General features: G+C 31.6%; 1 protein-coding gene across 1 annotated transcript in view; it reads right to left on the reverse strand.

Annotated features, from left to right (window-relative positions):
* The window catches only part of ELP4 (elongator acetyltransferase complex subunit 4), a 242,345-nt gene that overhangs the window by 156,945 nt on the left and 62,847 nt on the right, over positions 1-22,553 (reverse strand). The window contains exons 4-5 of the mRNA XM_079105479.1: positions 15,550-15,681; positions 7,900-8,039 (exon numbers count right to left, since the gene is read on the reverse strand). Coding sequence (XP_078961605.1) covers positions 7,900-8,039; positions 15,550-15,681 — 272 coding nt within the window. The remainder of the gene's footprint in view (positions 1-7,899; positions 8,040-15,549; positions 15,682-22,553) is intronic.

The following is a 22,553-nucleotide window of genomic DNA, read 5'->3' on the forward strand; positions in this document are numbered from 1 at the left end:
GAAAATAGTTCTCTCTTCAAATTTTCAGATATTATTTTTTACTTTATACTTATCAGCACCTAAGCAGATAAGAAAAAGCTCTCTTCACATTTCCATGGGCCTTTCTAACCTTTCTGTGATTTGTAATAATATATCATTGACTATATTCTTTTCATAAAGTTTAATGTAATATATATATATTACATTAAACTTTAATATATATATATATATATATATCCATGGTTATATAACTTCTGAACTTTTAGTCTTGCTTAGCTTTCTTCTTTAGCTCCTTTCTCTTCAGTGTGAATTTTCCATTTATGACTTTTAAATGTAAGCATGGTTCTCTGCTTATCCATTTGAGATGTGTATTTTTGAAATAAAATATGCTCTTACTTGCTTTGTTTCTGTTATCAGTTTTGTCCCACAAATCTTTGTGCTCAGAATAAGACTGAAGTTATCTGAGTTATTACTGTTTAATGCATCAATATACTAATTAATTACAACTGTACACCTGTATTCTAGATTCAAGGAATAAAAAAAGACAAAGCAAAACCCTTTTCCTCAGTGATTTACAATGCTTGAGGAGGAAGATAAGCATGTACAAAGACAAATAGAAACTAAGTAGGAATAAGTGGGGAGCACAAACACACCCTGTCTAGGAAAATATCACAGAAGGCTGACTAAGGTTCCGTTTAAGTTGGTAAGGAAATGTGGCAGGAAAAGAAATAGAATGACTTCTAAAATCTTAAGTGATATTTTCATCCTCTTTCCATTGATTTTGTATCATAAATTCCTCCAGAAAGATAACAGCCTTTCTCAGAATTTAGTTCATTCAATTTCATCCATACAAAACCTTGCTAATGTAAAAAATTACTCATCATTGTTTGGATAAATGCATAAAAATAAAACTTGAAATTCAAAGAAACATAAAAATAAATTCATTCCACCTACTACCAATTATATGCAAACTCAATATTCAAGACTTAGAGTACCTATAATTAAAAAATAACAGGTATTTTAGCCAACTCAGGTTCTGTGATGGTTTGACTGTGCCCTTTTAAAATTCAAGTGTTGCAAATGTGACAGGATTAGGAGGTAGGGTCTTTTAGAGGCAATTAGGCCAGGTGGACTCCTCCTTCCTAAAAAGGATCTAGGCCCTTATAAAGGAGCCTTCTTGCAAAATTTGGCTAGATTGTCTTCCACCTTCCACCATGTAAGAACACAGTATTTCTCCTCCAAAGGATGCAGCAACAGGAAAGGGTAGCCCTCACCAGACAACTGAACTTGCCAATGCCTTGATCTTGGACTTTGTGGCCTCTAGAACTGTGAGAAAATGTTTCTGGTCTTTGTAAAGGAAATAATCTTAGATATTTTGTTATAATAATACAGATTAAGACAGGTTGCCATATAACAACACAGACAAACAGGTTGCCATAGACTAGGTTATTTAAACAACAGGAATTTATTTTCTCATAGTCCTGAAGACTGGAAGTTCAGGATCAAGGTGCTAGCTGAGTTTGTGTCTAGTGAGTGCTCACCCCTTGGGATGCAGACAGTAACCTTTCTGCTATATGCTCACATGGCATTTCCTTAGTGCATACTATAGGTGAGAATGAGAGCTCGCGTCTCTTCTTCTTTTATAAGGTCACCAAACCCATCAGACCAGAGTTTCACCCCCATGACTGCATCTAAAATAAACCTAATTGTCTCCCAAAGGCCCCACCTCCAAATAACATCACAATGGGGGCTAGGGCTTCAACACAGGATATAAGGAGGACAGAAACATTCAGTTAGTAGTAGAGGTTAACAGGAAAGCTGAGATATAGTCCCAATTCTGAAGAAGGGCAATATCTTTCTAGTGATGAAACCAAACTCTGCTTAGATATATTTGCTGGCAAAATTTAATTCTAAACAATATCAAATTTTAAAAAAACCTCATACTGCAGAATTATTCTCAAAATCAGCTTTACTATCCATTATTTTGTGACTCAGATTATCTGACTTATGACAATAAAATATGAAAACTATCTTGACAATATTACTGTGATACATGTCAAGTTTTTATGCTGAGGCTTTAATTTTAAAGTTTAAACGGCATGTTTGAACATTTTCCATAGGTGAAACTCCAATAATTTTAAATTAATTATGGTAAATTTCAAATGACCTTTAGTTTTGCTATAAAAAATTTACACGTTATCAATGGTGCCTTTAGAAATTATGAAATTATATATTATATCCTCATATTCGACAGTGGGACACAGCTATATCCTCTAGCCTTAATTATAGGAAAAGTACAGACAACTATAAGGCTTAGCTTTATTGTTTTAGAAATGAACCAGTAAAGTTCATTTTAGTGAAATGAGCACACGCTTTTCATAAATTAAAATAAATCTCACATGGTAAAGTACCCGTTTTCAAAATTAATTTAATTACATGTTTAAAGTTTAATTACATTTAATTAAGCATTTAAGTTTAATATGAAATAAATGAATTATCAGTTAACTACTATGAAATGAAATACTGCCTTGATAATTAAAATCTATAAATTTTCCTATTCTGTGCAAAATTGCTACTTCTGAAAAAAAAAAGTTCAGAAAATGTATATTTTAAAGTCTACTGGCATCTAGCCTTGCAGCTAATCAAGGCATAATATTTCTGGCACCCAATTTGGTGAGCTGAACACTTACTACTTTAGTAATTGGAGGGAGTCAGGACAGGTATTTTAGAAACCTGGATTTGGGTGTTAGCTTATCCATCTACAGTCTGCAATGGTGAGAAAGTTAGCATCTCCACCTCAAGTTACCTATAAAATGAAGACAACATTATTTGCCAAGGGTTGTTGAGAGAATTATATGAAATCAGCCATGGTCAAATGGCTGAAACAATGTATTTGACCAAAGTTAATTGCTTCCTTCTTTTTAGTTGTTGAATGAATGAATAAAAACTTTATACTTTCTAGCATAAAAAAGTTTTAATCTTAAAATATATGTTTTAAAACGCAAAAGTTACACTGCATTGTTTATTGTTGTTTGATTACACCCTCTCTGCTGTGGGAGATTGATCCCAGGACCTCATACCAGGTAAGTGTTCTACTACTGAGCTACATCCCCAGGCCATGTTTTACATTTGTTTCCCTAAGTACTCCATGACTGGAGGCAGTATAGAGTTATTGCTAACAGAGTTTGGAGTCAGGTCGATTCTCAGCTGAGTTCTACAAGACCTTCAAAGAAGAATTAACACCAATATTCCTCAAATTATTCCATGAAATAGAAAGGGAGAGAACCCTTCCAAACTCATTCTATGAGGCTAGTATCACCTTGATGCCAAAACTAGACAAAGACACACCAAGGAAAGAAAACTTCAGAACAATATCCTTAATGAACATACATGCAAAAATTCTCAATAAAATTCTGGCAAATCATATACACAAACATATTAAAAAGTGCACCATGATCAAGAGGTGTTCATCCTAGGGATGCCAGTTTGGTTCAACATATGGAAATCAGCAAATGTAATACATCTCATCAATAGACTTAAAGACAAGAATCATAAGATCATCTCAATAGATGCAGAAAAAGCACTGGACAAAGTACAGCATCCCTTCATGTTCAAAACGCTAGAAAAACTAGGGATAATAGGAACATACCTCAACATTGTAAAAGTTCTATATGCTAAACCAAAAGCCAGCATCATCCTAAGTGGAAAAAAATGGAAAGCATGTCCTCTAAAAACTGGAACAAGACAAGGATACACTCTTTCACCACTTCTATTCAATGTCATCCTTGAAACTCAAGCCAGAGAAATTAGATAGAAGAAAGATTAAAGGTATATGAATAGGAAAAGAAGAAGAAGACCTATCACTATTTAATGACAACATGATTCTATGTATAGAAGATCCAAAAAATTCCATCGGAAAACTTCTAAAACTAATAAATGAATTCATCAAAGTAGCAGGATATAAAATCAATGCCCATAAATCAAACACATTCCTATATATCAGTGATCAATCCACTGGAAGAGAAATTAGGAAAACTACCCCATTCACAATAGCTTAAAAAAAAAAAAACTTGGAAATCAATCTAGCAAAAGAAGTGAAAGATGACATATCAAAGTGCATTCTACTGTCATGAATAATTAGAACAACAACAAAAAGAAGTACAAGACCTCTAGAATGAAAAACTACAGAACACTAAAGAAAGAAATTGAAGAGGACTTTAGAAGACGGAAATTTCTCCCATGCTCTTGGATAGGCAGAATCAATATTGTCAAAATGGCCATACTATCAAAAGCGTTATACAGATTTAATGCAATTCCTATTAAAATCCCAAAGACATTGTTTATAGAATTAGAAAAAGCAACATGAAATTCATTTGGAAAAATAGGAGACCAAGAATAGACAAAGCAATCCTAAGCAAGAAGAGTGAAGCAGGAGGCATCAAAACACCAGATCTTAAATTATACTACAGAGCCATAATAACAAAAACAGCATGGTATTGGCACCAAAGGAGACGTGTAGACCAATGGTACAGAAGAGAAGACACAGAGACGAACCCACATAAAAACAGTCATCTCACACTAAACAAAGACTCCAAAAACATACAAAGATAGCCTCTTCAACAAATGGTGCTGGGAAAACTGGAAATCCATATGTAGCAAAATGAAATTAAACCTCTATTTTTCACCCTGCACAAATCAACTCAGAGAGGGTCAAAGACTTGGACACTAGAACAGAGACCCTGTGCCTAATAGAATCTTCACCCTGTTGGCTTAGGACTGCACTTCCTTAAAACTCCTAAAGCACAGGAAGGAAAAATCAAGAATCAATAAATGGAATGAACTCAAACTAAAAAACTTCTTCTCAGCAAAGGAAACAACCAATAACGGGAAGAAAGAGCCCACAGAATAGAGCATTAATCTACAAGATACATAAAGAACTCAAAACACTTAACACCAAAAAAAAAAAAACAAACAACCCAATCAATAAATGGGTTCACAGACACTTCACAGAAGAAGAAATATGTGTCAACAAATAAGAAAAAAATGTTCAACATCTCTAGCAATTAGAGAAATGCAAATTAAAACTACACTATGATTTCTTCTCACTCTAGTCAGAATGGCAATTATTAAGAATACAAGCAACAGTAAATGTTGGTGAGGATGTGGGAAAAAGGTACACTCATATACATTGCTGGTGGGACTGCAAATTGGTACAACCACTCTGGAAAGCAGTATGAAGATTCCACAGAGAACTTGGAATGGAACCACCATTTGACCGAGCTATCCCACTCCTCAGTTTATACTGAAGGAATTAAAATCAGCATACTACAGTGATGCAGCCACATCAATGTTTATAGCAGCTCAACTCACAAGAGCTAAACTATGGAACCAACCTAGATGCCCTTCAACAGATGAATGGATAAAGAAAATGTGATATATATACACAATGGAATATTACTCAACCACAAGAAGAATGAAATTATGGCATTTGCAGGTAAATGGATGAAACTGGAGAATATCATGCTAAGTGAAATAAGCCAATCTCAGAAAACAAAAGGCTGAATGTTTTCACTGATATGTGGGTGCTAATTCACAATAAGAGGGGTGGGTTGCTAGGGAATAACTGACGTACTTTGGATTAGACAGAAGGGGGGTAGGGGATAAAGGGGTAGGAAGGATAGTAGAATGAATTGGATGTTATTTCCCTATGTGCATATATGATTACAACCAGTGTGATAAAACATCATGTACAACCATAAAAATGAGAAGCTATAATCCATTTATATATGATGTGTTGAAGTGCATTATACTGTCATGTATAACTAATTAGAAAAAAATAGAACTGAATTAAGAATATAATGTGCAGGCAATCACAAAAATTCAACCTAAAAGGAGAAGGGACCCAGGAGAACTATCTCTAGTGCTCATGAAAAACTTCCAAGATTAAAGTGATTTCTGAGGAACAAAGCATTGACTAATTCTAATTAAAAAAAAAAAAAAAAAGTTTGCCTCCAATTTAAATTAAGTACATTATTGAAGCACATTCTGATTTTACACTCAAAGGGGTTTATTTATACACATTCTCAATTGAAATTACACAATTACAAGTGCTAACAACTACAAGAAATGGTAGGTCTTTCTGTAATCTTATTCCTTTCTAGAACTGCTTTTTTTTTAGTAATTCTTCTTACTTATGGTATCACTCCTTCTTAAAAAAGAGATCTTAGAGAATTTTCCATGATAATAAACTGAGTTTTGGTTACTCGTTTAAAAAAAAAAAAAATTTGGAGTTAGGGAGAATTAACTTTGAATCTGAGTTCTACCATTTGCTATTTGAGAAATTATGGTCAAGTTATTTCGACCTACTTCCCAAGTCTGCGGGTATATGCGTGTTTGGTTTAGCGTGTGGCAAATGTTGGGAACAATAAGAACAACATAATCATTGCAGCTTAACAAAAAATTACTGATACAGGCAAGTAGGTGGTATTTCCTTTTTCCCTCACTCCGAGTTTTCCACATGAGGATATTGATTTTCACTGAATTTAAGGGATTTCCTCAAGGCTAACAGTAGAATGAATTCAGCATCAGAACACAACCCCCACTTTCCAATCCTTCATCAGTCTTTATCAGTGCTCTTTCCTCCATAACACAAAAAAGTCAAAAGAGAAAGGCACCAAAACCTTCTGAAGTAATAAAGCAAAGAAAAAGGAATAGATCTGACAGATTAGTCCTGTTTCTATCACTTAACAGTTGAGCCTCAGCTAAATCACTTCTGTGAATTTCAGTATTTTCTGGAAAAAGGAATACATGCTTTTACAGTGTTAATACAAGGGTTACACAAGATAATAGAAGTAAAGTATGTAGTGGTGTGACTGATACATTGTAATCATTCATTGATGTTAGCTAGTAATACTAAACAACATGAAAATATCATGTTTGCTAAGTCTTTAGCCATTGACTAACATTCTAACTCCATAAGAAAGTGAAGAATATTTTTTGAAACAGATTTCATAATTAGAAAAGTTCTCACTAAATTCTCAGGTTTTAAATCTAGAAAAGAGAATATGGATTTTAAAGTTATTTCAGTTCACAATTTCCTGCCTATTAAATCTCCATTTAATAATTCATTTCATTTCACTTTAAAAATAATGGTTTTATAGTGCTAAAGAAAATAAAGACTACAACCTATTCACAGGTTGCCATAATAAGAACTGTAATTAAATATTCTTAAGAATTTATTAATTATTCAATATCAAGTCCTATAATTTTCAGAGTTCTGCTTTAGTAAGTTCTTAGAAGTATAAACAGGTTAGGCTGTTTTAATATTTAAAAATCTTCATTGTAATATTCAAACTCTAGATTCTCTTGTTACCTAAAATCATAGACTGTTTTATTTATAGCACAACTAGAAAGTCTTAATAAATAAGTAATGGAAAATATGTACTTTTTTACCTTTTGGAAGACACTTAAAAACATTGAGCAAATAGCATTATTTCATATTGTTTTCCCTGCTATTACTAGCCTTAAGTATTTATTTGGGTTAAAAGATCCTAATTTAGAACGGTTTCACAATTTAGTGAAAATAAAACCAGTGAGGAATGTGACCAGCCTGGTATCCAGACTTTTCTAGTTGCAAATTAAAGTAATAGATGGTGTAACTGTTATGGGACCACAAAAAAAAAAAAAAAAAAAAAAAAAAAAAAAAAGAAAAGAAAAGAAAAGAAAAAAGAGAAAAAGAAAGAAAAGGAATAATGCATAATGAATATTATGAAACATGTATAATCAACATTATGTATTATGTAGAAAAACAATACTTACTATTACACTTTTAGATAGGCATTCCTTCAAAAAGTGTGGTGAAAAATGCATTGTATTAATTTTTGAAACTGGAATTTATAATTACGTGGGACATTAACTTACTAGGGTTCTACTTTAAGAGTTGAAGATATTTTTTGTGGAAGAAAAAATCCATGACATTTTGAAGCCTCCAGTAGTTCTTGTGGCATCCTTTTTGATAAATCATAATAGTGACCAAATCTTGAAGATGATACTGGTCCAACCTGCCAAAAAAAAAAAAAACCCATGGTTGCTCAAAAATTATTTTTAAACTACAATTTCTCTGTCCTATATCCTGCAAAGCAATGCTACACTTATGTATTTTAATGCTAATAAGGAATTTATGTATTTTAATGCTAATAAGGAAGAACTAATATACATATACTTATTACTTTTCAAAGAAGGGTACAACCACCTTTATTATTAAAACTATATATAGTTAGGAATTAAGCTTTTCATCATTCATGTTTCTTCACTCTTAGTAGTTCATAAGTTTAATAAGATTTTAAACACCTTTTTTTTTCTATACTGTATACTTTCCAAGTTAAAAAATTAAATATACCTAATTCTTATGTTTAAGATTCTAGGTTTTAATGACAAATTAAAAATATGCAGCTGTTAAAGCTCTGATGACAAATTAAATATGCAGTTAATAAAAACCAAATGTAAATTTAAGCCAAGTTAATTCATTGGTGAGACCCAAAAAGAAATCAGGTATTTAAATATTAAACTGAGTATCATTTTAAAACTAAATGTTCAGAATATATAAGCATATTCAACATTTCTTAGGAACTTAAAATTAAGCTTATAGCATAAAAAGTACATTACTCCAGACAGGAACAAGGCACATGATTAAGTGGAAAGATGTATATAAGCTATATTAGCTATATTATATCAATCAGAAGTTGGTATAATCATTACTTCAGTCATAATTTCTGCTTTGTGTTCTCTATTAATGATTTCTCCACCAAATTATCTTTCTCCTAAGAAATTCTAGTAACTCTTGACACTGAACTTACCTAGGTTAGTAAAAATCTAATAAGAAAAATATTGCTTTGAATGGACTGATTTCAATACCACCCCCTCCCCAAAGTAGAAATGCTAAGAAATTCCACCTGGCAATAGCTTCTAGTAAAAGCTCTGATATAATCTTGTATATAATCTTATATAATTTCCATTGACATCCAAGCTACAAAACAGGAAAATTTTAGAACATTCAACAAAATTAGATAATTTCTACAAAAATAAAAAAAAAACTATACATGGTAGGTTCACATGTTACATTATACTGACAATTTTTAAATTTAGATAAGAAACATAAATTTGCTTGATACTAGATATTTGCATCTAAGATTTCAAAGATTCATATTAAATTAAAAGCCTATAAATATCAAATTATAAAGTAACATCTAATAAAAAATTTAAATCTAATGTAAGCATTTTTTTTTTTTTCATATTTAGTCTGTGGGTTTGACATTTACTCCTAAATAAAATGACTGTTTATCCCTCCATGACGTGCCACTTATTTTCATTAATGAAAGAGTTCTATCTGTTGGCTTCAATCTGATCTTTTCAATGCTATAATAAATATGGAATTATGGCTCCCAAAATATGATTTATTCATTTGTTGTGAAAGTACTGATAAATAAATTATGACATTAAAATATATTTCTTAAAAACAGGGGATAAAGTTTTAAAATGTAAAGTTACTAGTTTAAAGCAAGATCTTAGCATTAGTCTTAAACAAGGTTTGTTCTCTGGCCTATAATCTATTCTTTATCCGGATTATAGTTCAGAATGTTTTTACTGCAATCTCTGCTAGAGCTCATCTTTTTATTGTGTAAGTCCAAGCCCCCTTAATGTTTTATAGAAAGGCCTTGACTAACTGAACTTTGATCTGATGTCTTCATTGAGAAAAACACCAGGTTGCCCATTTCAGATGCAAATCCCCCTAAGGCCCAATAGAATTTAGTAAAGACAGCAAAAAAGAAGAAACCAGAAGTTTCCAGGATCCTCTTTGAGAATCCTGGGGCACACTGGTGTCCTTAATCCATGCACCAGCATGGATTAAGGTAGGTGATAACCTTTCCTGATTCAAAAGAATAAGCAGAGTGCCTACAAACTGGGTGGAGACTAGGATTTGGCTATAATAAAACACCATGCAATAAAAGCCTGGTCTATGTCAGAAGCCTCTGAAAAGGCCTCAATGTACTGCATTCCCAGGCCTAGTAGGGAAGCTTGCAAAAGCCTACCTGAATCAAATAAGCATGAATAATCTATTTTAGCAGACTGACCATGGGGAGAGAGAAAGAAAGAGACTTTCTACTTCTTTTAAGTTTGAGTTAATAAATTTATTAGTAGACCGAAGGTTCTTGAAGTCCTATGCACTCAGAGAAATATGCTAAATTGCCAAGAAGCAAAGTATGCTTTTTAAGTTGCCGTCTCTATTAATGTTTCTAATTACAATATTAATGTGATAGAAATCTCAGATTTGGGATGAATTAAGGCAGAAAATTGATTTCATGCTGTGACAGTTTAAATATAGAACAAATAATTCATTAAAATGTAAAAATAAAATTGGAAGCTTTTATAATTATTATTAAATTATTTAGAAATTAAGATTAGATATGACAGTTAAAAATATTCAAGGTAGACATGAAAATTTTATTCTTATTAAAGACTTTAATCTTTAAAAAGGAAAACAAATATATTCATTAGAGAAAAAAATTTCGCAAGCTTTTTCTACTCAAGACACAGTATCTGATTAAAATATAATCAGATTTCCAAAACACAAATATTTTGAGACCTAGAAACTGTTGATAAAAAGGAGAAAAATTTAAATATTTACTCACTAAATGCTGTGACTATAATGATACTTATCCATGAAAACTGTCATCAACTTCATAACAAAATATGATTTTAAAATATCAAACTGTAGTAGGTAAGCAGTTTACTAAGTTTGAGAACGTATATTGCTTTAGTTTTACATTAAAAGAACTTTTATTTCACATTCATAAATTACTTTTAACTTTGCTATTTGTGGAAAAGAGTAAAATGGAATAGCAAATAAAAATTTACTATGTTAAAAGAAAATAAACTGTGATGGGGTGCAAAGGAAAATAGCAACAAAACAAGACCATATGCAACCTCTAGTATGTTAGAAAGAAACAAAACTTTCAGAAAAGAGCTGCACCACAAATAATCTAAATAAGACATTTTCTTACCATTGTTCTCACTTCTTGTTTCTCAGTATAGTATAAGAGACAGCAAGAATCTAAACACTTATTAAATCACTTTGAGCCTCAGTTCAATCACCTGATCATCAGGCTGTTGTGAGAATGTAACGCAATACTGACTGGATATTTTGTAAATTCTGAAGCACTGTGCAAATGTTGTTATTACTATTGTGTTGTGATTCACTAAAGAATCAGAGGATTTACCACTTTTGTAGTTATGTTGCCTTATTGAAAAAAATGATATTTGTCGGTCATCCACGGACGTTTGTATGTATCACAGGATTGTTGACTGAACCACTAAGATAGAAAGTCAAAGTGTAATAAGAATTTAATATAATAAGGAACTAATAATAAACTTCTATAAATTGTTGGAGGCATAGTAGGCCATGGTAATAGAGCTCTACAATACTGAAGAAATTAAATCTCAAAATACTGTAGGCTAGTAATTTGCGAAATGAGGAGGGAACAGGGTTGATGTTTAGATAGGGAAGAGGAGGCCACCTTGGAGAGAGAATCAAAATCATGTAGTAAAGTAAGGTTGCTTTGAAAAACTGTATGTTCTTTAAACTGGAAAAGGCACTGATTTATATTACTAAGCTACTATTACTGATTTAAGTATGTATATTCTTATCCTTTGCTGCATTCCCTAAATGGCAATATGGCTACACAATTAAGACTTGGAGACAAATTATATTGGCCATCTCTGCTAATCTACATACTGGGTTTTGGACTAAGTCATAATAAAAGTAACTGTATTTTGTCCAAAGAAAGTAGTAGAAAAGCCAGGTTTTCTGTTTTGCTTATTTAAACTAGGAATGGCAAAGTAAGGCCTAGATTGAGAAACAGATAACAATGAGAGATGACTTAAGTCTTGATAAATCATCATATATAAAATTATTGTGGGGCTGGGGATATAGCGTATTTGTAAGAGCACTTGCTTGATTAGCATATGCTTATTGCCCTGGTTCAATCCCTAACACTAAAAGATAAAAAATAAAATCAAATTACCATGACAGGCAAACATACAATGCTGGTGACATTTCAAAGAAAATCAAAGTCAGAACATAATTCTGTTTTCTAAAACTGACAGAACTAACTTGTGAATACTGAAGTTTGACCATTGACTGTCAAGTCAAAATAAATTGCTACTTGTAGTATTAATTGATGCAATTAAACACAGTTTAGCATTTAACTTACACAATGTATGATTATTCACTCATGGATCCAACAAATAACTATTGAACACCAACTAATTTTCAGTAAAATAGTCAAAAGTCTCTTTCTCTCATTCAGCTCACATTCTAGTAGGAGATAGATGATAAGTAATAAATTAAATATACCATCTACTAGATTTAATGATGTACTTAAAGAAAAATAAAGCAGTGTAAGGCAATGAAAGAGAGAGAGGAACTTTATTTTACATCAACTGACAAAGGAAGTCATGACAAAGTAATATTTTAGAAATCACCTGGAGAAAATGGGAGATAACTTGCAGAAAATGTTGTAAGAAGAGCACAATTTTCAAAACACTAAAGCTGTAAATTTCGAAAACTGATCAGTGGATTTCTTTGTTAATATTCAACCTTGAGAAAAATTTATCTCCATAGATAATCAAGGCAATAACAGATATACCATACTCTAAAAGGAAGAATGGAATTAGCACTGCTTATATGTAAATGGGGCAGACATATTATCCAAAGTGAAAGGGGCAGAAGTATTATTCAAATTACAATTTATAAAGAGACAATGAATTTGTAAAGAAACAAAGAACTCTCTTTCCAGTTCTAGATTTTGTAATAAGTCAAAAGAGAGAAGACTTAAAAATTTTAGTTGCTTGCATTTTTGCGAACAGTTTTACTTGAAGAATGTCAAAGACCAATGAAAAGACCAACACCTGAGATACAAGTAAAACTAAAGAAAATGGAAGAAACAAGTGAAGTATATAATCTACAATTTAGCTTTATCAAAAAGCTAAATTTACTTCAGAGTTTATGTTCATTATTAACTCTTTCACAACACAATCAGTAGAAAAATTAGAATACGGTCACTCTTTACAAAAAAGAGGCACTGTTAAGCCCAGTTACGTAAATAAAACTTCCAGATTAAAGACATGCAGTTCTTTGCCATTAGGGTTCCCAAGTACTAGTTCTAAATTTCCTATCTGTTTTAATCTCTGTTACTTAACTCACACTTTCCAAAGAAGACTAAGTATATTTATGCTGGCCTCTTATACTCAATTCTCAGTCTCACCCAAGTATGTCTTAACAACATCTGATTACACAAAGCTTTCTTTTATTTTTTAATATAAATATATAGTATTCTACAGTTCAGCTACACTTCATTGTTTATTGACGTTATTTCCAATCTTTTGCTATTAAGAATATATTTCAAGAAAAGTTCAGAATCTTTCATTTTATAACTGAGTAAACAAATTCATGATATAAATTTCCATAAGAATCAAAGGATATGTTTTTATAATTTTGAAGGATACTACCAAAGTACCCTCCACAGAAGCAATACTATATACATTTCTGCTAGCAAAGATGAGAACGCTAGCTGTGACTTTTGCTAGTACAGCATCAAACATTTTAGATCACCATTAATCTGTAAAGAGAAAAATACCATGCCAGTGTAGTTTTAATTTACATTTCTCCTATTAATTGGACATCTGTTCTTGTATGTTTAAGAACCACCTAAATTTCCTTTTCATATTTTTTGCCCACTTTTAAAAACTGTATTACAGAATGCTCCTTATTTTCAAAGTTCTTTACCTTTAAAGAAAATTGGTTCATATTTTACACTATGAGTTGTAAAATATTTTGTCCAGATTTTAGTGTGTTCACAGTCATGTAAATAACAGTCTAAAAATACTATTCTTTAAATATTTTCCAACCTAAATCAGTAAAATTTGCTATTGCTTAATGTGTACATATTACATGTTTTATAACTGGCACATAGTTGATTAATTGATATTTGCAGACTGAATGAATAAATACATTACTCATTCACTAAATATTTATTCATTATCTGGGCATTAGTATAGGTGCCAGAGATATAGAATTAAATTTAAAAAGCTCCTTGCCTTCACAAGAACCTGTAGTCTGGCAGAGGAGAATTATTCCAATAATTAACTAGAAAATGATGTGAAAGTACTTTAAATATATGAAGTGCTATGGAAAATAAAATGAGAATGTAGGTAATTATGCAAGAAAAAAATATCTGAGGTAGTAATATTTATACTACAAGAAAAAAGAAGAATTGGTGAATAACAAAGTATAAAGCATTGCCAGTAGAAATATAAGGTGATTCAGAAGGAGCATTCTCATAGACTAAAAAGGTAGATTCAGATTAGGCTCTGTAGATTATATAATCCTATAAGTATATATTTTAAATATTGCGAGCTTATAACAGCAAACAGGATTCATCTCACATACTAACTTTTCAATAGCCAGTACAGACCACCCAGAACATTCTGCACAGAAGAATTCTAAGGCCATAACTGATCTTGGCAGGACTGTATTATGACTGATGGTATACCATACATTTAGAAGGGAAGAGTAGAAAGGGAAAACCAAATGAGGCACTTGAAGCTGAAGAGTATTAAAAATAAATATCTAGGCCAGGTGTGGTGGCACCTGCCAGTAATACCAGGGGCTCAGAAGGCTGAGTCAGGAGGATCTTGAGTTCAAACAGCCTCAGCAACTTAGCAAGACCTTGTCTTTCAATAAAAATATAAAAAGGGATGGGGATGAGGTTCAGTGGTTAACACTTGTTTCAATCTCTGTTATCACAAAATAAATAAATAAACAAACAAAACAAAAAACATATTCCTATTCTTGGGAAAGATAAATTAATGTCAAGGTGGAAGACTAGAAAGGGGTGGACTTTGAGAACAATGTTTTATCCAGATTAGAATTTTCTCTCCTTTCTACCAATATGATAAAGTGATAAAAGTCTGATAGATATTAAAGTGTTCTAAAAAGTATGAAGTGAACAATTTAATTAATGAGGAAGTTAATAAATGAACAGAGAATTCACCAAGAACAGAGTTTATGAACTTCAATAGATTTATTGACATCTGTTTTGACTTCTCAGAAATTTTCCTTTCATTTCCTATTTCTTTGAGATAGGTCAGGTTACCAGGAGTTTGAAAATGTTAATAATTGCAAATGTATAGGAATGAAAATAATACTTCCAAGGAACAACCATTTATATTGAATATTTGTTGGTAATCATAATAGATAGAAATAACTTCATTTACTTTGGTTTGCAGTCTTAAAGGATTCTATGTGGAGATTAGAGGTGAAATGAAATCATCTATTTTGACATATTTTGAAATATGTAATTATGATCAAATATACTACAAAAATCTAGTTATTTAAATTAACAAATATAACCTGTTTTGCATTTAAAGAAAAAGATGAGTAACACAAGAGATTCTATTAAATGAAAACAAACATATTTGCAAATTTTAGAAATAATTTGTATGTTGACTTGCCTCCATCTTGGGTAATAACTGGTAACGCCAAGCGATTTTCATCTTAGTATTAGATTCTGTTGTTTGATGATCATGTGCTTCTGCATCAAGTTCTTTTCTATAATTATCATCAAGTAATGGCGCAGGGAGTTCCTAAAAAAACAGAATGACACATTACTGAACATCTGACAAATATGAAAAATTCTGAAGCATAATGTTAACTGAGTGGTTGGGATTACAGGCATGAGCTGCTATGCCCAGCAAAGTTTAATGTTTTAGTGATGAACTAGAATTTAAAAATATTTGGATTTCCATATTCAAAAATTAAATGCTCCTGTAATCCCAGCAGCTCGGGAGGCTGAGGCAGGAAGATTGCAAATTCAAAGTTAGCCTCACCAAGGTGAGGCACTAAGTAACTCAATGAGACAGTCTCTAAATAAAATACAAAATAGGGTGATGGATATGGCTCCGTGGTTGAGTGCCCCTGAGTTCAATCCCAGGTACCCCCAAGAAATTTTTAAAAAAATGCTATTCCATCAAGAGGCTCTGCATATTAAAAAAAAAAATCTATACTTAAAGCAAAGTTTAGAATTAGCACTTACATATTACATGTAATTACTGTTATGTTTTCTACAAGGTAAAAATAAAGCATGTGCACAATCTATTTACTAGTTTGTAATTCAAGAATTCAAAAAACTCATTCACTGAAATAATGGGTGAAGTAACATCTAAGAATAAATACATTTATTTTACCCACATCAAATGTTAGTTTTGCACCTGCAAGTTTATATTTCTTAACAACGAAAATAGAATTTAAACTCTCTGATTTAGTAAAGAGACACTGAATTCCAATTTATCAATTTTGGAAGGCAACCTTTAAGTGACTAAAACAAACAAATACAATTTTCTAGAAGGAAAGCACATACAATAATTTTATATTTTATTAGCAGAAACAAAATAATGTGGGGCTTTGCATTAGTAAATATAATTTTATAAGTTAGTCTAAATTGCAATTTTTTTCAAGGCTATATTTAGTTATATTTAGTTTCAAGTCAACTAATCAGCTGTAAAATAAATTATCATATTTTAGTCAATTCCTAAACAACCTCAATGTGGATTCATATTATAACTTATGCTAGTATTAGAAACTAGTTATATCATTTAAGCCCTAAAACATAGCAAAGCACTGGTATTTTAAAATCTAAAGTAATATCTTTTTCCAGTGGAAATACACATTTGTGAGAAAGTATTGTGTAATATAGCATTATGGTTATGAATTTGAAATCTGCAACCAGAATATCTTGGTTCACCTCTTGACTTTTCACTAGTAGCTGTGTCTGGGATAACCTTGACCACCTACCCCACCTCTCTATGTCTCCATTCATATCTGAAAAATAGTATTCAGTTCATTAGGTTATCATCAGAAATAAATAAGTTAAAATGTAAAATTCTGAGAATGGCCCTTGCTACATAGTAAATATCCAATAAATGTTACACTATGTCTGTCAAATAATTGTCTTAACCATTACTTAGAAGCATATATTTGTGCATTACCAGAATTAGGCAATATTTAGCATAAACTATTTGTATTAACATCTTTTTCAATTCCAGGGTCACTTAATAGTAGTTATGACAAAAGTTACCCACATTGAAAATTAATTTTTCTGTAAAGATGGAGTAAACATTATAAAATTTATATCACATTGTTTCTTATTGTTCAAAATATGCAAACTTGAAGAGAAATGTTCTTACATTAATGGGTATAGATATTAATGAAGTAAAAAAGGACTTTTATTAACACAACTAAAACATTGAAATAAGATTAAATTATAAAAAAGATAAGCAAAAAAATAAACATGCATTTTCTCATTTATTTTATTAAATACATATCTACTCCTATAATAGGTATTTCACAATTTAAAAAAACGTTTAAGTGTCATGGATATTACAATGATTTAAATTTCTGTGTGATAAAACAGATTTTCATTTTTAAAAGCTAAAAACTTTCAAAAGATGCACAAAAAGTACACTGCAACAACTATTGTCATCTACAGGTTGTCTTCTCATATGCACATTTTTATTGAGATAAAATTCACATAATGAAATTCACCATTTAAAGTATAAAATTCAGTGTTCTTTAGTATATTCAGAATTTTGAAACTATCATTCTCATCTCTTTGAAAAGAAACCTCAAACCCATTAAGATAGACACTTTCACTTCCTATAGTTCCTGGCAAACACTATTCTACTTCCCATCTTGATGGATTATTCTATTCTGGCCATTACATGGAATCACATGTGAATTTTTGCACAGTTTTTTTTTCACTTAGCGTAATGTTTTCAACACTCATCTATGTTGTAGCATATATCATTACTTCATTTATCTTTTATTGAATATCATAAATCATTCTAATGTCAGTTTTGATTTTACAGATATTACTTTTTAAAATTAATCAATAGGTCTTCCTTTATTTAATACTGCTGTCATTAATCCAAATGATTGTATTTCTTCTAATGTTTTGAAGCATGAATAATTCTTACTCTTCTTCCTTTCCTGCTCAAGCTACACTTGTCCCTTTAGTCCCTCTTTCCCCTCTGGCATTATTTGCTTCTATCTCAAATTCCCCATTTTTTTCTTAGTTTGTATTATTATATTCTGTCTTCTCTTTCTCTCACTTTTTTGTTCTGTTCATGTTTTACCATTTTGTTTTTCAACCCAAGTAAAGGAAAATCAAATCTGATTTAAACATTAGAAGTAAATCAAAATGGCACTGAATGTCAATGGTCTCAACTCACCAATTAAAACACACAGACTGGCAGAGTGGATTACAAAATAAGACCCAACTCTATGTTGTTTTCAAAAGACTCGCTCTATAGGTAAAGACATCCACAGGCTGAAGTTGAAAGGATGGACAAAGGTATATCATGCAAATGGAGACTAAAAGCAAGCAGGAGTAGCTGGTCTTGTATCTGACAAAAGTAATCAAAAGAGCCAAAGAAGGTCACGGCCTACTGCTTAAGAGAACTAAATATTCAACAACAAAATATAATGATTGTAAATATTTATGCCCCAAATGTCAGTGCACTACTTACTGAAAACAAACTGTACTACTTATAAAGTCTCAGACTCCAATACGATAATTCAATTTCCATATACCTCTCTCACCAATAGATAAATCATCCAGATATAAATTAAAAAAGGACTCTTCAGACCTAAAAATATTATAAATCAAAGGGAGCCAAAAGACATCTATTGACTATTCTGTCCATCAACAACTGAATTCACTTTCTTCTCAGCTCCCAATATAATCTTTTCCAAAACAGACTATATTTTAGTACACAGGGCAAGTCTTACTAAAAAACAACAATGACAACAACAGCAAAGGATAATTCTCTGCACTTTATCAGATCATAATGAAATGAAATTAGAAATAAAAAATACGAAAAAACAGAAACCATTTAAACACATGGAGACTGAATAATATACTTTTGAAGAAGGAGTCAGTCATAGAAGAAATAGTAGAGAAATAAAAAATTCTTACACACAAATTAGAACAGAGATACCACATATCAAAGTCTCTGGAATAATATGAAGGCAGTACTAAGGGGAAATTTTCAAGCACTGAATGCCTACCTTAAAACACACAAACAAACATAAAGATCTCAACTAAATAATTGTATATCTCAACACCCTAGAAAAGCAAGGATTAATTCCAGAACCAGTAACAGACAGGATATAATTAAGATGAGAGCCAAAATTAATAGAACTGAGAAAAAAAAATAGAAAGGATCAGTGCAACAAAGAATTGGTTCTTTGAAAACATAAACATGATTGATGAACCCTCAGCCAAACTAATCAAAAGAAAAAGAAGACTCAAACCAGCAAAATTACAGATGAAAAAAAAGGATATTTAGTATTTCTGAAATCCAAATAGTCATTAGAAACTATTTTAAAAATTTACATTCTAATAAATTAGAAAATCTAGAAGATATTCACAAATTTCGAGATACATATGACCTGCCCTAATTGAACCAAGAACCTAAACACACTAATATCAAGCAGTAAGATTCCCTTCCAAGAAAGAAAAGCCAAGGAGCAGCTGGATTCTCAACTGAGTTCTACTAGATGTTAAAAGCAGAAACCATGTCAATCTTCCTTGAATTATTCCATGAAATAGAAAGGGAGGAGAATCTCCCAAATTCATTTTATTAAGCCAGTGTCACCCTGATATCAAAACCAGATAAGACATATCAAGGAAATAAAATAATAAACCAATATCCCTGATAAACACAGACACAAAAATTCTTAATAATTAAAAATCCACATTTTCAAAAACACATCAAGAAGACTGTACATTATGATCAAGTTGGTTATATCCCAGATTGCAAGTTGGTTCAACAAACCCAAATCAACACCAAATCAATAAATGTAATTCACCACATATATGGAATTAAGACAAAAATCTTCTAGTCATCTCAATAGATGCACCCTTCTTTCTAAAAACACTGAAAAAATTAGGGATAGAAAGAACTTGCCTCAATATAATTAAGGCCATATATCACAAACACAAAGCCCACATATACCAAATGGAGAAAAACTGAAAGTATTTCCTTTAAAATTAAGAATGAGACAAGAATGTGCACTCTCACCACTCCTACACAATGTGTTTCTTGAAACTCTAGCCATAGCAATGAGCCAAGAGAAGGAAGTTGAAGGAATAATATAGGAAGGGAAGTCAAATTACCTGTTTGTTGGTGACATGATCCTATACTCAGAATATCCAAAAAATTCCACCAGAAGACTACTTAGAGATGATAAATAGCAGGATACAAGATCAACATGCAAATATCAATAGCTCTCTTATATTTCAATAATGAATCTTCTGAGAAGAAAACAAGAAAAAATTTCATTCACGAGTGCCTCAAAAACAAAACAAAACAAAACAAAACAAAATAGAACACTAATCTCCAGAATTTATAAAGAACTCAAAAAATTTTACACCAAGATTACGAATAACCCAGTCAATAAATGGACTAAGGAAATGAACAGACTTTTCACAGAAGATCTGAAAACAATTAACAGATATATGAAAAATGTTCAACATCTCTAGTAATAAGAGAAATGCAAATCAAAACTACCCTAAGATTTCATCTCATCCCAATTAGAATGGCGATTATCAAGAACACAAGCAACAACAGGTGTTGGCGAGGATGTGGGGTAAACAATTACACTCATATATTGCTGGTGGGCTTGTAAATTGGTGCGGCCACTCTGGAAAGCAGTGTGGAGATTCCTTAGAAAACTTGGAATGGAACCACAATTTGTCCCACTCCTAGGCCTATACTCAAAGGACTTAAAATCAGCATACTGCAGTGACACAGCTACATCAATGTTTACAGCAGCTCAATTCACAATAGCTAGATTGTGGAACCAACCTAGATGCCCTCAACAGACGAATGGATAAAGAAACTGTGATATACATATATATATATATATATATATATATATATATATATATACACAATGGAATATTATTCAGCCATAAAGAAGAATAAATTTATGGCATTTGCAGGTAAATAAATGGAGTGGGAGAATATCATGCCAATTGAAATAAGCCAATCCCAAAAAAACCAAAGGCTGAATGATTTAAGTGGACGATGATACATAACAGGGTGGGCAAGAATGGAGGAAGGATGAATTGTATAGAGGAAAATGAGGGGTGGGGAGGGGGGTAATGAAAGAATAGAATGAGACAAACATTACCAATGTACACATATGATTGCAAGAATGTGTGACTCACTTCATGTACAACGAGAGAAATGAAAGTTGTACCCCATTTATGTACAATGAATCTAATTAAAAAATAAAAATATAATAAATATTTTTAAACATTGTACAATCCCTTAAAAATATCTAAACAACGAGGTAAAGAAATCCCTACAATGAAAATTATAGAACACTGTATAAACAATATTGAAAATGAATCCAAAGAGGACCTCAAAAGATGGAAAGACCTCCTGTGTTCTTGGATAAGCAGAATTTATATTGTCAAAATGGCTAAAAGTGATATACAGATTCAATGTGATCACCATCAAAATACCAATGACAGGCTTTATGAAATTAAAAAAGAATAGTGCTAAAATTCATATGTAAGAATAAAACACCCAGAATAGCCAAAGGAATAGCTACTATAGAGCTATAGTAACAAAAACACATGGTACTGACATCAAACTAGACAATGGAATAAAATAAAATAAAAGACACAGTGAGAAATTCACATAAATACTGTGATCTGATCCTTGACACAGTTGCCAAAAAATGTACATTGAAGAGAGCTGTTTTAACAAATAGTATGGGAAAACTAGAGATCCATTTGTAGAAAAATGAAACCAAATCCTTATCTCTCACCCTATACAAAAATCAACTCAAAGTATATCACAGATCTAGGAAGTTGAACATAAACACTGCAACTGCTAGATGAAAACACAGTGTTAACATTCCAAAATATTGAGGCAGACACAGACTTCCTTAATAAGACACTTAAAGCTCAAGAAATAAAACTGAGAATCAACAAGTGGGATTGCAGCAAATTAAAAAGCTTCTGTGTGGCAAAGGAAACAAGAGTGTGAAGAATGTGAGAGAATGGGAGAAAATTTTTGCTAGCTACTCTCTGACAGGAGATCAATATCCAGAATATATTAAGAACTCAGAAAATGTAACATGAAATAACAAATAACCCAATCATTAAATGAGTAAATGAATTAAACAGATGTTTCTCAAAAGAAGAAATACAATGGCCAACAAATATATGGGGAAAAAAAAAAAAACCCAACAAATATTTTCTTAGCAATCAGGGAAATGCACATTGAAACTACACGATCAAACTCACCATCAAGAAGATGGTGAAGATGTGGGGAAAAAAGTACACAAATGCATTATTGGTGGGACTGCAAATCAATACAACCATTTTGGAAGGCAGTATGAAAATTCCTCAAAAAACTAGAAATGCACCCAACATATGGCC

This window comes from Sciurus vulgaris (genome assembly GCF_902686455.1).
Source record: "Sciurus vulgaris genome assembly, chromosome: 11".
In the NCBI taxonomy this organism is placed as follows: domain Eukaryota; kingdom Metazoa; phylum Chordata; class Mammalia; order Rodentia; family Sciuridae; genus Sciurus; species Sciurus vulgaris.